Consider the following 15,351-nt stretch of genomic DNA (forward strand, 5'->3'; position numbering starts at 1 on the left):
ACTTTGCAACCTTCCTTTTGCATTACCCTAATTTAAGGCATAGATGATACAGTCAGTAATCCAAGAGTAACAGTACAGCAGCAATTATGATACTGTGTTTTAATTACTTCTAGCTTTCAGCTTCACACTTACTTGAACTTGATTGCTTTCTTCTTCATAATAGACATTTATTCTCAGAAAGTATTAATTTAGCCCCATTTTCACAGAGTATCTGGAGTGGGAAACTTAAGTAAGCCTCAAAAGAAAAGAACAGTGCAAAATGGAAAAAGTGAATCAAGTGTCTGTGATTTATGCAAGGCAGATTTCCAAGATCATTGGATTTCACTTCTAAGGTCAGTGCTCTGACCTCAGAATTACAACATTCTGTATTGGAGAATAAACAGACACTCATTGTAGTCGGTGATTCACTGAAAAGTAAGAAGTAGTAAGTGTAACCAGATATTTTCTTGGAAGTACAATAATCTGAGTTACAGTTTATAGGAAAAGAAAGTAATTTACAATTATGGCAGAAAATGCCTCTGTATTATAAAATTAAGTAACTATCCTTTGTAAAACTGATAGAAAGGACATTTTGGAAAAGTACATTCTAAAGGACATTCAGTAAAAATGAAGTTATTTCTCATTGTTATGCACTTTGCTGAGTCCCTTTGACTTGTGCAAAGTGGTAATAAATACTAAACACTAGGCAAATAAAAATGGTGGCAACTTACATTTATTCACAGGAGTCTGATGAAGGCTAAGAAGCAAGGCAAAGAGCAGACACACCACAAAGGCTGCTCCAAGTGCTGTGAACTTCAAGTGATGATGAAATCCCCAAAATGTTTTATGAGTGTCCCTGTTAATACAATCCCATGAGCTGTGCTGTTTCAGTTTCTCTGTTTTCCCCTTACATAACAATAAGCAAATAAACTTATTTTACCACAATATGCTTGGCATAGTCACCTCAATTTTCCTATAGATGTGCATATAAGCTTATGTAGCTAATTGCTATTGCATAAGGAGATGGAGACAGGGATGTGTCTCATTTCCTTGCTTTCCTTTGACGTTGCTTTAAAGGAGGCATCTGAGCAGTGCAGGAAATCGTGGCTTCCTGAAACCAGGTGGCAGAACTACATGCATGGGTTTATGACAATACCTGGAGTATTTCTTTTTCTTTCTTTTTTTTTTCTTCTTTTTTTTTTTTTCTTTTTCCAGAGGATTTGTTTTCCTTTCATCTCATTCTGCATTTCTAAGTCACTCTGCATTTGATTCAGTCCTTTTTACAGAATCTTTCTCTTTGGCTTTCAATAGGCTCTTTTCTTGCCCTGAGCCTCTTTTGAGTAAAACGTGAACCATATCCTATTTCAATGTGAATAGAAGTTTAGCAATGCTTAAATAAGAATACGCCTGCTGTAATGCTGAGCCAGTACAGATCTTCAGTCACCCCACTCACAGTCACAAAGTCCCCTGGGCTGTAAGCATCCACCCCAGTTGTCATCCAGGTCACCACAGCCAGTTATCCCGGTTTGACTGAAGGAAGGGGAGAATTCCATTGACTGACGTGTAGAATTTCACTTTGGCTTCCAGACCTTTTGAGTTTATATCTATGTGTATAAAAGTAAAATGATATTTTAATGCTTTCAAGTTTGCTTTCATCAAAACAGAAATTCATTTTACAGTTAAACACAAATATATATATATGTATATATAATTTGGTACTAAGTGTGTGTTAACTTAATGTTGACATTGAAGTAGCTGAAGTACTACACATAGAAACATAGCTTTTCTTGCTATGTTTTTATCAAAGAAAGATAAGCTATTACTGTTAAGAAATAGCTTGGAACGTGAACATATTCTGGAGGCAAAGGTAACCCAGTCAACGTTAATCGTATCTAAATTCCAAATTACAGCATGAATAGAAAAGGCAGCTTTTTTTTCATAAATCTAACTTCAAAATAATAAAACTATTCCTCCAAGGCTTCAAAGTATTTACAAATAATCCATTTTAAATTTAAGCTGGTCCCTTGGGACAAGCAAGCCATAATCCTTAATTTTTTGTCAGTGGATTCCAATATAAAATGAATTGCGCTATAAAATGAATTTACAATGTAGGAATGTGGGACAGGAGGGACCTCCTGGATATTTGAACTCTGTCCTTAAAGTAAAGCAGGAAAACGGACTGACAGCAGTCTATAAACACATGCATGCAGTTTTGCTGCTGATGGAAAGGTAATGGATTCTTAATAACATGCTAAATGCATAAGCTCTTCTAAAGGCTGTTATGCTGCAAAATCTCCTCACATCGGACTGATGCAAAAGAATGTCTTTGTCTAGATAGCAGAAAGAAGAACAATTTTACAAAGCCATTGGATGCCAGAAAGGCTGACATATATTAAAGATACATATTTTCATCTCTGACATGACCTTGCCCCTTTAAATATTTCATACAGCCAGTAATAGAATATTTTTTTCTAAAACATTTGCCAAGAATGCTTTAAATGAAACTCTCATTGAGAGTCACATACACATTTAGAAAGCTTTGGGCTGCCATCCAAGAATTACATATGCCTGAAACAAATGCTTAAAAATTATATTCCTATACATGTGAACCATATGAAGAAAGTATGAACCTGTACTCGTTTCTGCTTTCCTTCTGTACAAGATTCTTGGCCTACCCACTTCCAAAATTCAGAGAGAAGGACCAATTGAAATATATACCAGCTCTCATTTACTTGAGGCCCCGTGCCCACTAAAAGCATTACTTTGTCCCTACTTGTACCAGTCTGAGATTCTGAACATCACTCCTCCCAAGACAGCCCCACCACTTGTGCTGACATGGCAAGAGGCCTTCCCAAAGCTATTCACAGCAGCTCTTGGGATCAAGCCAGGCTCCCTTGAATTACAGAGCAAGACAACCCAAAGACAGCCTTCTGTTGGTGCTTGTAAGCGGTCAGGCTGGGCTCTGGGCTCCCAGCACAGCACTCCTGCCCTCCTGAGATGGCTGGTACCAGCCACCGCTCTGAGCACGGCTGGCTGGGATAATGCTGTCAGTCAGAATAAAGATAAGCGGGATTCCCTCTAGGTCTTAAATGAACTACTAATTACTGAGAACTCGAGGAAGTGCCACTGATCTGAAAGGAAAATGTTTCACAGGCAGTGCTCCTCACTGTTGATTATTTACTCAGATATCCTGGCTCATTTGGGTCCTGTAGCTTCCAATGGAGTCGTGGAATTTCTCCTGTTGCATTATCCTAACCAGTCAAGTTGCTCAACTCCTAGCATTAGCTAACTCCTGGTCCATGGCATCTGGAAGCTGCCATTCCACACTTCAGGCTAAGGGACAGTACAGAGCGAGTCTGAAATCACAGCATCTGCTCTGTTCTGAACTCTGCAGAGTGTGACTAATCTGTCTTCAGCATACGAGAGTTCCTCACCCCAAGTCTGCCACTTGTCTTCTCATTGCTGCTGCTGGGACGGCTGTCTGTGATTCACCATTGAGTGCAGGCTGGAAGTGAAAATGATCCCTACCCTTGGCCCACAGAGGATTTTATCTTCTTGTTAAAAAATGGCTTGCTTAAAATATCACATGAAAAAAATGAATCATCATATGATACTACTTTGGCTTTCTGCATAACCTTCTGTCCAGTTTTGTGCTCTGAAGTTATTTAGTCTTGGTGCAAATATCTTTAGAATAAATGAGTCAAATTCTGCGTCAGTAAATCTTGTCTGCTTCAGAAAATTCCATTTTTATTTTTATTTTTTTATGAGCCTGTTCAGTGACCTCTTTCATGGAAGTTGACAGTACAGAAATTGTCGTAGAAAAGCTTGTATGAAAGAGATAAATGCGTTGGGTATTATCTACACAGAAGTGATGCTTTGGACCATTCTGAAAGAGTGGTCAGGTGATGGAACTGGCTGCTCAGGGAGGTGGTGGAGTCACTGTGGAGGTATTCAAGAAACATTTAGCTGTTGTACTGAGGGATGTGGTTTAGTGGGGAAATATTGGTGGTAGGTGGATGGTTGAACTAGATGGTCTTGGAAGTCTTTTCCAACCATGGTGATTCCACGATTCTATGATAATGGGAAAAAAAAAACACGAGGATGCCAGCGTTGAAAAAAAACGGGGGCAGAAAGTCTGTAGCTGAACACAAAATAGCAGAACTGCATTTATTAAGGGTAACAAAATAATATCACCAAGACCGTGCTGCAGAAATAAGGCAGCTTGAAGTTGACAGCGGGCCAAATCCTCCTACATCCAAAACTCATCCCAGCTTCATTCCATTGGAACTTTAATTTTAGGGATCTTGCTCTGCTCCAGCATCACATTATTGCTATTGGCTACAATAACAGCCTAAGGGAGTAAGTTTGCCTTCCTGTGTTGTTTCTGGATTTCTCCTGCAGTCTTTTCATTTCAGCAGAAGGGCTGATGGTCTTCAGGCGATGTCCCATGGAACCACCTGTTAACACCAGCATACCAGCTGGGCACAAGGAGGGGTGGAGCATGGGAAACAGGCAGGGAACAAACAAGCCTTGGGAACACGAGGTTTAGTTCAGCCTGCACAAGTTATCAGGAAAAGGCTGTTTAAGTGAACAATTATCAGGAGACGGAGGGAAAATACTGATGGAAAGGCAGGGAACTGAACTGAATGTGTGAAAGGATCAGGTTTGCAGAGCTTTAAGGTTTTTGTATGGCATTTGTAAACTGAAAGTTATTTTCAATAGGATGGTTTTAGTTGCCTCTGGTGCCTCACTTAAATACTAGGATGAAATTTCTGCAAGTTTTTTGTGTAGACCTGATTCTGCCTAATATAAGCCCACAGAAACTTCAGAAAAATCCCAGCTGTCACTGCTCCTGGGGATTTATTTTAGGAAATTCGCTTCCATAGTAACAATCACCAACACAGAGCAGAAGTCTTCACTGTTTATTTTTAGACTCTTATTAAGATCCGGGTGTTGAGGATAGCATCAAGTAAGAAACAGGAAAACTTGCACTTGAGACTTTTCCAAGCAGTTCCATTGTCACAGACCTACTCCCTCCAGTGCCAGGATGCAGATGAGTTGTTACAATAATCCATTAGTCACTCTGGCTTTTTTCTTCTCCTAGGAAAAATATTTATCCCTAAAGAAAAACCCATAGAAACTCGTACAGAAGAGAAGGTGACCCTGGATCCGGAGCTTGAAGAAGCCCTGGCCAGCGCTTCAGACACGGAGCTCTATGACCTTGCAGGTTAGATGGTACATGGGCATGGTTCCCTGACACATCCAGCTCTCTGCCTGGACCTGGCACCGGGGTCAGGATTCTCCCCAGCTGCTGCTGTCTCACTGCAGGGACAGGTGGCCAGCCTGAGGCCACGCCGTGCCCATGGGCACTTTGAGCATGACCTGAGAGCTGCTGCAGACCTTTCACCTATCTCTAATTGATGTGGGGCAGGCAAGCAGAGGAGATGAAGCAGCTAATGAGATCTGGGGAAGGGAAGGATCAACAAGTGGGAGACTGCAGGCTGGGGCATGTGCTTTGTTAGAGATCCCTGATGTTACTGTGTGCTGAGATGCGTGGCCAATACTTCATGGCTCTAATCCGTGTAAAAACTTTGATGGGAGAGTTTCAGCTCCATTGGCATTTTTCTGTTTTTAATTAAGAAAATCTAAATGAAATATTTCAGTGGTTTCCATTCATCTGAATCTGTGTTGGATCAATGTTAAACCCAAAGTTCGTATAACTGTTCTGTTGTCCCATCAAAGGACACGATCTCACCATTATCTTCTGTAATCCTTGGCTACACCGCACATTTTGGGATGCATTAGACTTGGCTCCGACTGACATGTGGTGTATCACAGGAATCGTAGGGCTGTGGTGCAGCTGGCACTTCTCACAGAGCCTGAAGTTTATGGAATGGAGTTCCAAGTGTTGCTCAGCTCTGGTCAGCATCCAACCATTCGTGACTGAGTTTGTAGGTATCAAAGTCTAACAAAAAGCAGCAGCACACCTACTGCTGAGAGTTTTGAATGGAGTCTGTAACAGCAAATATCACTGCTTACAGAACAAAGAGTTTCTCTCATAGGGAAAATGTGATGATAAAAGTAAAAATTGACATGAATAGCATAAAGTCTGAGTAGATAATCTAAGGGAGAAGGAAAAAGCATAATTTATTCTCTGACACTGTGGAAGTTCATTTGCACAAAACATAACTTTATATCTTTGATGGAGTTTAGTTCTCGTTTCTCACAGTAGCTTTCAGCCTATTTATTTTAAAGTGCTGAATAAATTTTTATTCTTCCTAAGCATGTTAGCATCTATGTGCTTCTATAAGAACCCCAAGATGAATACCCATTTATTAACCTAACCACATGTGAAGTTAAAACCATTTCCAATGTACCAAACAGCACAACAAGGAGCAGTAAGGGGTTTGGGTTGTATGTTACAGAAAAAGAAATGAAATCATTAGGAGGGTAGCATTGCAGCAAGCTACCCAAAGAGACTGTGGGATTTCCATCCCTGGATGCTTTCAGGACCCAGCTAGACAAAGCCATGGCTGACCTGGTTAATGCTGGCAGCACTCCTGCAAGGGAGGGATGCTGGACAAGGTGACCCCTGGCAGTGCCTTCCAGCTGGCACTTCCCTGAGTGCCTGCTGCAGCAAGCTCAACTCAGAGCTAAAATTTTATAAACTCTTTGTTTGGGGAACTAAAGTAGAATTTGTAGCATATGTTTTTCTGCAATCTCTGTTCCTGTCATTAACACTGTATCCTGTTGCTGATGTTTACATGTTTATAGCTGTTCTTGGAGTGCACAACATGGTAAATAATCCAAAATTTGATGAAGGAGGAGCCCGCAGTAAAGATGGAAAAGGAAGCATGAGAAGTAAGCAAACATTTCTTTGTGGGCTATATGTCTGTTATGTGGATCCTTAGGTACATGGGAAGCACAGTCATCCAAGAAACCCAGAAGCATTTATACTAAATAAAGCAGACCTGTGGTATATCAAATCTCAGAGGTGAGAGTTACATTTGAACCCCAGGTTCAAATCTCTTCACAGGCTCAGGAGCTGCTGTGCCTCCATCCAGTGCTCATCGAGCTCTGGGACGCCAAGTAAGGTAACTTTGCTGTTTGAGACAAAATTTGGAATGCCCTTTGCCATGGAAGCGGTACTCAAAAAAGCACGTTCTTCTTGCAAGGCCAGGAGAACCACAGCTGTCCTTACCAAGGACTTTCATTTCCATCCTTTATTACCGAAGAGGAGGTAGGAAAGCAGGCAGAATGCTGTGTCACTTCATTTTTCTCAGGATTAAGGCCCTCTCTCTCCTAAGTGGGGCCCTGTGCAAGCTGCCATCTATCTCTTAGCAGGCAACTGCATACATTAGTAATCCACATAGATTTCAAATTATTTTTGTCGCTCGGAGTCACAATGTCAGCTATGTGAGTCAGCTAAACTATGCTCCAAGTACAGACTTACCAGCCAGAAAATTGCCCTGTCACATCGCTTTATTCTTTGGTCCAAAAGCAATGCCTTTCCTTGGCCAGCTGAACTGGTTCAATGCAAGAGGGAGACACAGCTCAGAAGTTGCCTGTCAGCATGGTGAAACTGCACGGTGACTGAAGAAACAAACTAAAACTCATGAGAAACAACATGACAAGGAAGAATACTGCTAACTCTAGGCTGAGTAACAGAGTAACCCCAACTGCGGAGGGGGGTGAGTCCCTGCCCAGGTACTAGCTTGGCATGGCATTGCTCTGAGTGCAAACTCACTTTGCTGGTTTTTCTTTGCTTTCCATCCTTGAACCCAAAGTCCAGCAAATTCTCTACCAGCAGTTTTCAACTTCCTGATCTTTAGGAAGGCTGGAGTGTTCTTCAGGCACATGCGTGGTCTCTCAGGGAATTGGTAAATGAGTAAAAATGATATAAAGGGGAATGGAATGAAAATCAGCTGCAGGTTTGTGAATGAATTCATCTCTGTTAAGTTCTAAAGTGTATTTGGTTTTGTTTTGGCCCATGATGTGGGATGAACTTTGCAATGAACAGAAATGCATAGTGCACAGAGGCTTGAGCACAACTCTTCTAAATAACTCACTGTGACAGAGTGAAAGGGTTTAAATACACATGTGGTCCAAAACATACTCCTTTGTTTCTTCTAGTGGCTTCGGTGGTAAAGGCTTACAGTTTAATCCTCACAACTGTATGTCTTGGAATTAGAAGTACTAATTGAGTTCTAAGCTATGACTTTTATGCATTTCTAAGGATATATAGGGCTATAGTCAAAATTGTATCTCTTTGGAGCATGAGTACTCAATGACTCCATAAATCTTAGTGCTAGCAGACAGACTTGCTTTTCATGTTTTGTTAGTTTTATTACTCAAAAAGTGCAGATGTTGCAATTTTACAAGAGCTGATTGAATTTCTAGCAAAGCAGATAACATCAGAGCAGAGAAGGAACTGGAGGGGCCTCCTGATCCCAGGCTGTTCTGTTAGCACAGTCTATCTGTAGATGTGGAGGTTTGCTCACTAATGCAGTGGGTATGTTCTGAGCACTCCTTCCTTATGGATGTCAGACAAAGAGCAAAGCAGCCCTTGCTGTATATTGCATCCTATGCAATAGTCTTAAAAGCTGCTTTGGCTCAAACTAATTGTATATACATGAGGGAGGAAGTTGCCCGTGATGATACCTCCCAGCTGCTACGGGTGATGTGCTTCTGGTGCAGGAAGCTGCCAGGGACATGGCAAGGACACGGAGCTAATGCTCCTGCCTCTGAGCTCTGTGGTTCATGCTGACCTCGTCCTGAGCACAGCTGTCCTAAGCAACAACTGAAGAGTCAGGCTCACCCACCGTGCCTGGTCCTGATGCCAGCATTTGATGCGGTCTTCTTTTGCAGATGTGGTCAAAGGTGAAAAGGTGAAGCCTATTTTTGAGGAGCCACCTAATCCAACCAATGTGGAAGCAAGTTTACAAAGGATAAAAGCAAATGATCCTACTCTCGTAGAAGTTAATCTGAACAACATAAAGGTAGATGCCATGGTTTCGTATAAATCCTCACAGATGGGTTTATTCAAATATTTCCAGCACCCTTTTATCTTTATATTTTTACTCTCTGTACTGTGCAGTGAAAGCAGCACACACAGGAAAGGGCAGCAAAGGGAAGAGTTCTAAAGGCTCCCAGGTCATCAGTGTCTGATATTGAAATAGAAGCCAATTGAAAGCCCACAGGGTGACTCCCTCTGGCTGCCTTTCTTTAGAGCTCATAAAGCAAGACATCTCCTGGGCACTACATAATCATCACTGCCCTAATTCAATTAGCCCACTACGGAAATGGGGAGGAGCTGGGATGCAGAGACTCTGAACTACCAGCAGCAAAATGGGAAAGTAGCTCAGATCAGTCACGTGCTGGCCCTGGCCTGACCCAGATACAGGCAGTGCTGACACAGTGTGCCAGCACAGAGCTCCACATGGCTGCTGAGCACCCCAAGCACAAGTGGTCCCGCCTCAGATGCTCTTATGGGCACTGAGATGGTTTGAAGCACACAGTCTGTGGCTATTAATCCATCAGTTTGATGATAAATAGAACCAGTGTCTACTGATGTGACTGGCTTTCCTAACTACTCGATTTATCTTCTTAATGTAGAATATCCCTATTCCAACACTAAAAGAATTTGCAAAAGCCTTGGAAAGCAACGTACATGTGAAGACATTCAGCCTTGCTGCTACTCGAAGCAATGACCCTGTAGCTATTGTAAGTTACAACACTGTTTGGAAAATAAAATACAGTGTTAAAGTAGGTCTGTATGTGCTTTAGGACAGAGCTTTGATTTTACCTAGCAGAATTTCCCTGCTACTATGCGTAACAGAAGCATAATCTATTCTGATTTACCTCCATTCTCTTTTGAGCCTATCTGTATTTTATTTCTTTGTAGATACTAAGCCATGTTTTTACAGATTTGCTGTTATTTCCTGAAGCTTTCAAGAACTTGATCTGTTCCCTCTTTCTAACCCCTCAGGCATTTGCAGATATGTTGAAAGTGAACAAAACACTGAAGAGTCTGAATGTAGAGTCCAATTTCATCACTGGGACGGGTATTTTGGCACTGATTGATGCGCTGAAGGAGAATGAATCCCTGACAGAGATTAAAATTGACAACCAGGTAAAGAGAGAGCATTGAACTGCAGTCCCCTTCTGTTTCTCTTCTGTGCAGATTCCCAGAGGGCCCTGGCAAAGCCAAGGCAGCCTCTGGAGCTGTTCTGCAGCTCATGTCCCATGCAACCACACCATGGAAAATGTCCAAATAAAACTAGGAAAAAGAAAACATAAAATCCAGAGCTATGTCTCCAGGGTAGGGATTCTCTTTGTAGTTTGACACAGTACTGAAATATAAGTTCTAATTTTCTGTGTTTTGAGAACAAATAGTTTTTTTTCTTTTGGGGACATTTCACTGTGTCACCAACAGAGGCAGCAGCTGGGGACAGCTGTGGAGATGGAGATTGCCAAGATGCTGGAGGAGAACTCCAAGATCCTCAAGTTTGGATACCAGTTCACAAAGCAAGGCCCACGAACCAGGGTAGCAGCGGCTATCACTAAAAACAACGACCTGGGTAAGATGCTTCTCCATCCATTCCTCATCTGTCCAGGTGAGCCAAGCCCTGGCCTTTACACTCTTCCAGTCTGTACATAAGATTGAATATTAACTTCACAACATCCAGTCTGTATGCAAGGGGTGATGTGCAACTCCCCAGGCTCTAGAGCACAGAACACCTAAGGTCTTATTGTGATTCTCCCAGTTGTGCTGGAAAGGGGAGTAACCCTTTTCCATGCAGTGCCCTGGATCTCCAGCTGTCCCATCGGCTCTTCTGGCCAGTGAGTAAAGACAGCCAGCCCCACTGCTTGCTCAGGGACCACAGGAGTCCTCACCTTGCCATAGCAGAGCAAACCCGGCCAACTGAGGGAGCACTAAAATTTACTGCTCATGTGGCCTGTGACAGGAAAGGATAAGAGGGCTTTGCAAGTTTTACCTGAGTGAGATGATCTGCTTAAACAGAGCAGGAAGGAGATGGCTAGGCAGGAACAGTTTAGAGTAAAAGGAAATAAAATAAAAATAAGCTCTACAAGGTGGAACTGATTAATAACACAAAGTGTGGTGTCAAACCACTATGCATTTGGTTGGGTTTCTCTCTTAAAGAGCTAAGATAAAAATTGAACTAGAACCTACTTCTTTCCTGCCTCGTATTATTTTTAGCAGTACTTAACCATCCTCAGAATACACTCTTGTTCCTGAAACTATTAGTTTCCTTAGAAACTTTCCCTGTTATTTAACAACTGCCGTTCGGCATGTATCTTGAAGCTAATCTTCATTTTCCAGGTTTTACATTGTGTGGCTTTCTTCAAGATTTAGTGGGGCAGAATATTTTCAAAAAATGAAATAACTGCAACAAAACACTAGGAGACAAATGATTGATTATACACCGACGGCCTTGGACTAATACAGTGTTTGCCAGGAAAACACTGTGAAATAAACCTCCTGATAGCAAAGTAATGGGATTTTTGCAGTTATATATTATTATTGACTTTCTGTAGTGAAAGGTGCCCATTCATCCAGTTTTACTGCCTTTGTTGTCTAGTCCAGCAATTTAATATCAGGAGCAGGACACGACAGTTCAGTATAACACCACCTTGTATCACACGAACAGAAGAACATCCTTACCTGGCCAAGTCAGAGAATATTCACTGCTTTTTTACTGGGATATGTAGCAGCAGATGAGGCCCCATGAGACCAGCTCTGTACAGCCATAATGCATCTCAAGCGCTGTAAAAATTCACACGTGTCTCCTTGTTACCTGAATCCTGCCCATAACACCAAGCTCATCACTCTTTGCTCTGCTTACTGGCAATCTCAACCTACTCTGTTCTGAGTTAATTGATGCTGGTTAACATTAATGGCTGATGTCATCATAGCACATGAAGTTTCAACAGAAACTTTAAACAGAAGCTGTAAGGTCGGGTATGTTTTCCTGGTTGCCGTTACTCACTGATATCAGTACTTCAGTTTATTTTCTCAAACCTTATGATTGTTGTTTATCTACAACAGAGATCCCTGCAACTAGAAACGTCAGTTATGGTATTTATGAACATAACAGTGCTGAGTATTTGTTAGAAGCTCCCTCCTTCCCACTCACGTCACGGGAAGGGAGTGTGTCGCTGAGAAAAGTGCTCTGGTTCTCACTGACTGCTCTTTTCTTGTCCTGCTGTCCCAGTTCGCAAGAAGCGCGTGGAAGGAGAGCGGCAGTAGCCACACACAGCGGATGCACAGCAGAACTGGAGCCCTCCAGCACTGCAATCCCAGAGTGTTCATGGGGAGGGAGGGAAGGCGTTGGAAAACCATTGCAATGGGAGCTGCTCCTTTCTGTTAACGTCTCCTCTTAACCTTGAAAACGCAGCCTGATCATTTTTAACTTCCACGGTTAATTTAATTTTCATGAGGAAGATTCATAGTTGGTTTGAGTTTAATGAAAAAGTTTCACAATATCTGAAGCCAATAAGCAGCATCTTAAGTGTGTTACTGGGCATAATGTGTAGTGACATTGACCCTTATTTTAGGCACTTTTGGATATGCTGAAGTATGAACTTGTGTATGGATAAGGGGTTCTCTGCTGAAAATAGAAAGCTTAGGACCAAGTCCTGCAATGCCTTACACTGCAAATAATCCTTATGGTGTGTATCATTCTGCTGAGCTGGGTCCTGCAACGTAGAGCTAGAATGGCAGTGCAGTGTTGCAGGATCTCACCCTGTCTTGCAGCAGGCCCTGGGGCTGTGCAGGAGCAGCCCTTCTGCAGGGCTCTGCCTGCCTGGCTCCAAGTGCAGGGTCATGCCTGGATGTGTAAGCATTGTGAAAGCACACCTGTTTACATGAGCTTGGGTTCGGTGGGACGTGTTGCAGTGTTACACTGGTACTTGTTGTCCTCATTCCAGAGAGTAAAGTAAGTTTAGTGCTGCCAATCCTATGTACATTGAATGGTAGGTTTATTTCCTATGCCAACAAGTTTTTATTTGCTCGTAGAATACACAGTTTACAGCTATTAATCTAAGCAAGCATTTGTTTTGCCTTGAGCCCTATGTTCTGGTATTTATATATATATATTTGTTAGTATTGTAGCAACGTTCTCAGGACCTTTTTGATGAAGGCTAATTAAGTAGTTAATCTTGAGCAGTGGCTATGCTTCCAGGAAAAACAACAAGAGAGTATTTGGACCAACTGCAGAACTCACATGCACAGACTTGAGTTGGGTTGGCACGAGGCACTCGGGTACTCACCTGAGTGCTTGGCCAAGTAAGGACAGACTGAAGGTAGGCACAAGTGGCCTTCACTCAGATGCCAGACAAACTCTTAAACAGGGGAAAGTGCTTGTGAAGAGCAGCTAAACCCAGCGTGCAACAGCATTACATTAGTCTGATGTTTGTATTGTGCATCCTGCAGTCCAAAGCTACTCTGTACCACTGTTTTGTCACAGCCACCAGCTGGCTCTGGCAAACAGCCATGCTCACTGTGGCTGTCCATCAGCAGCCTGGGAAGCTCCAGGCAGGTGTGCTACTCAGCTTTGTGGAAAGCTTCAGAAGCACACTGGGGCACACCAACTTCTGCTTCAAGTGCTCCCTCGGGACATCAGGGACACAGTGCTGCTTCTATCACATGGTGACAGCCCCCAAGCTCTGATGGGGCACAGCCCTGGAGTGGGTTTGGCTGAGCAGAGCAGGAGTGCAGGCTGACGGGCACAGTGCTCTCTGTGCCTTCTTCATGAACGTGAGTAGGCCCACAGCAGCCCCTCCTGTTGGATGCTTGTCTTCATAGGGGGGTCTCAACTGAATAGCATTCACTCAAATCCCACTTAAGTGTGATGCCAAGCTGGGATGCAAAGTACCTGCAGTTGACTTCTCCAGTGAGCTCCCAGTCCATACCATATCTGCTGGAACCTTTCTTTAGAAGTGAAAACAACACAGAGGAGTCTCGCTGAGATCTTCCCTGGATTTACTGCAGAAAAACTTTGATATTCCTTTAGAAAATAGCAAGTTCTGTAACACAGTTGTAACTCTGCAGGGTCTTAAATAGACAGTCCTTAAAAACCACCTGGAACAGATGCTGGGCTTTGCAGCATTGAGAAAGAGAGAACCCACATTCCTAAAGGCAGAAGATGACTGCTGACCAACCTCAGTGATCAGAATCATGCTACCCCTATTTTCTTCTTTTGTTCCAATGAGGAGAATCCCAACTGTCATTTTTTAAACGTATTTAATTTTTTTTTAACATTTTTGTTAGTAAGGATGGTACATGCATGTGTGTTCAAGGGAAACAAGTGCAATCCATTTCTCTTCTTATCTGCCATTTCAGTGTTGGTGTGTGCATGCAGCGTTCCATAAGGATGGCTGGCATGGCTGCCCCAGTGCCTGCAGCATGCCGTTCCACGTTGCTTTATGCAGAGCTGCACATGTGGCCTCAGTGCCCCACGGCTGTGTTCAGCTCACATCGTGGGCCAGGGAACAGTTCGGGAAGGCCCAGGGCCACCTCCTGCCCTTCACATCCCATGTCTTTTGCACCAGCACATGTTCTCCAGGAGGAGGGGTGCTCAGACACTGGGTATCACCCTCAGCCTCAAAAGCTGAGCACCCTGTGGCAGAGACCCAGGCTCTGGTTCCTTTGGCATATGGGGGGAACCCAGCAGCCTGGCCCTTTGCTCCAGGCAGCCTCTGCCAGCCCTGCTCCTGTCTGTGAGGGATCAGAGACATCCGTCCTGCCTCTTCTAAGTGCTCTGCACAAGGGCTTTTCATCATCTGGCCCTGAGTATCACATATCAAACACTGCAACAGTGTAAGGATCCTTTCAGTACAGTGACAGCACGGTGGTGATGCTTGAAGGGAGAATTTTGCATTTATAGCTCACTTATAGGGTGATTTATTTGGTGGAAATCTCTGCAAGTAACATGAAGGGGTCAGGATGGGACAAGTCCCTATTAAAGCCACACTTCCCAACAGCACTGAGCAGGGGACAAGGACAGAGGAGGACCTTTATCTTAAGCAAACCTTCAGGAGTATCTTTGTCTTCTTTTGCACATTGCTTTTTGAGTTGACAGCTTCAGTTTGGCCTGTGTTTTTTATACAATTTTTTTTCATGGAAAAGCTCAACTTTGTGTGTCCCCCAACACGTACGTGAGTGGTGGTGTGCGCTAAGGGCAGTGCAGTGTTCATGTTAAGCTCTAGATGAGATGTTTCTGCGGGACCATAAGTTACTGCATGCGCACAGTGTGGTGCATATTACTCAAGGGAAAGGGAATTGCCACACTATGTAACAGTGACTCTTCACCATCATGGTTTTTCTAAATAAACCCTCATAAAAATTTA

At 43.0% G+C, this 15,351-nt stretch overlaps 1 protein-coding gene across 5 annotated transcripts in view; it reads left to right on the forward strand.

Annotated features, from left to right (window-relative positions):
* TMOD2 (tropomodulin 2) overlaps positions 1–15,351 on the forward strand; it is a 31,073-nt gene extending 15,722 nt beyond the window's left edge. For 4 of the 5 annotated variants that reach the window (XM_085234292.1, XM_085234294.1, XM_085234295.1 and 1 more), the window contains 7 exons: positions 5,084–5,206; positions 6,754–6,840; positions 8,848–8,978; positions 9,595–9,702; positions 9,968–10,111; positions 10,415–10,559; positions 12,216–15,351. In XM_085234292.1, the coding sequence (XP_085090418.1) occupies positions 5,084–5,206; positions 6,754–6,840; positions 8,848–8,978; positions 9,595–9,702; positions 9,968–10,111; positions 10,415–10,559; positions 12,216–12,250 (773 nt within the window). In that variant the 3' untranslated portion in view covers positions 12,251–15,351. The remainder of the gene's footprint in view (positions 1–5,083; positions 5,207–6,753; positions 6,841–8,847; positions 8,979–9,594; positions 9,703–9,967; positions 10,112–10,414; positions 10,560–12,215) is intronic. The other variant, XM_085234293.1, reaches the window with a different exon arrangement.

The sequence above is a fragment of the Meleagris gallopavo genome, chromosome 12 (assembly GCF_905368555.1).
Source record: "Meleagris gallopavo chromosome 12, MGAL_WU_HG_1.1, whole genome shotgun sequence".
NCBI classification, from domain to species: Eukaryota; Metazoa; Chordata; class Aves; order Galliformes; family Phasianidae; genus Meleagris; species Meleagris gallopavo.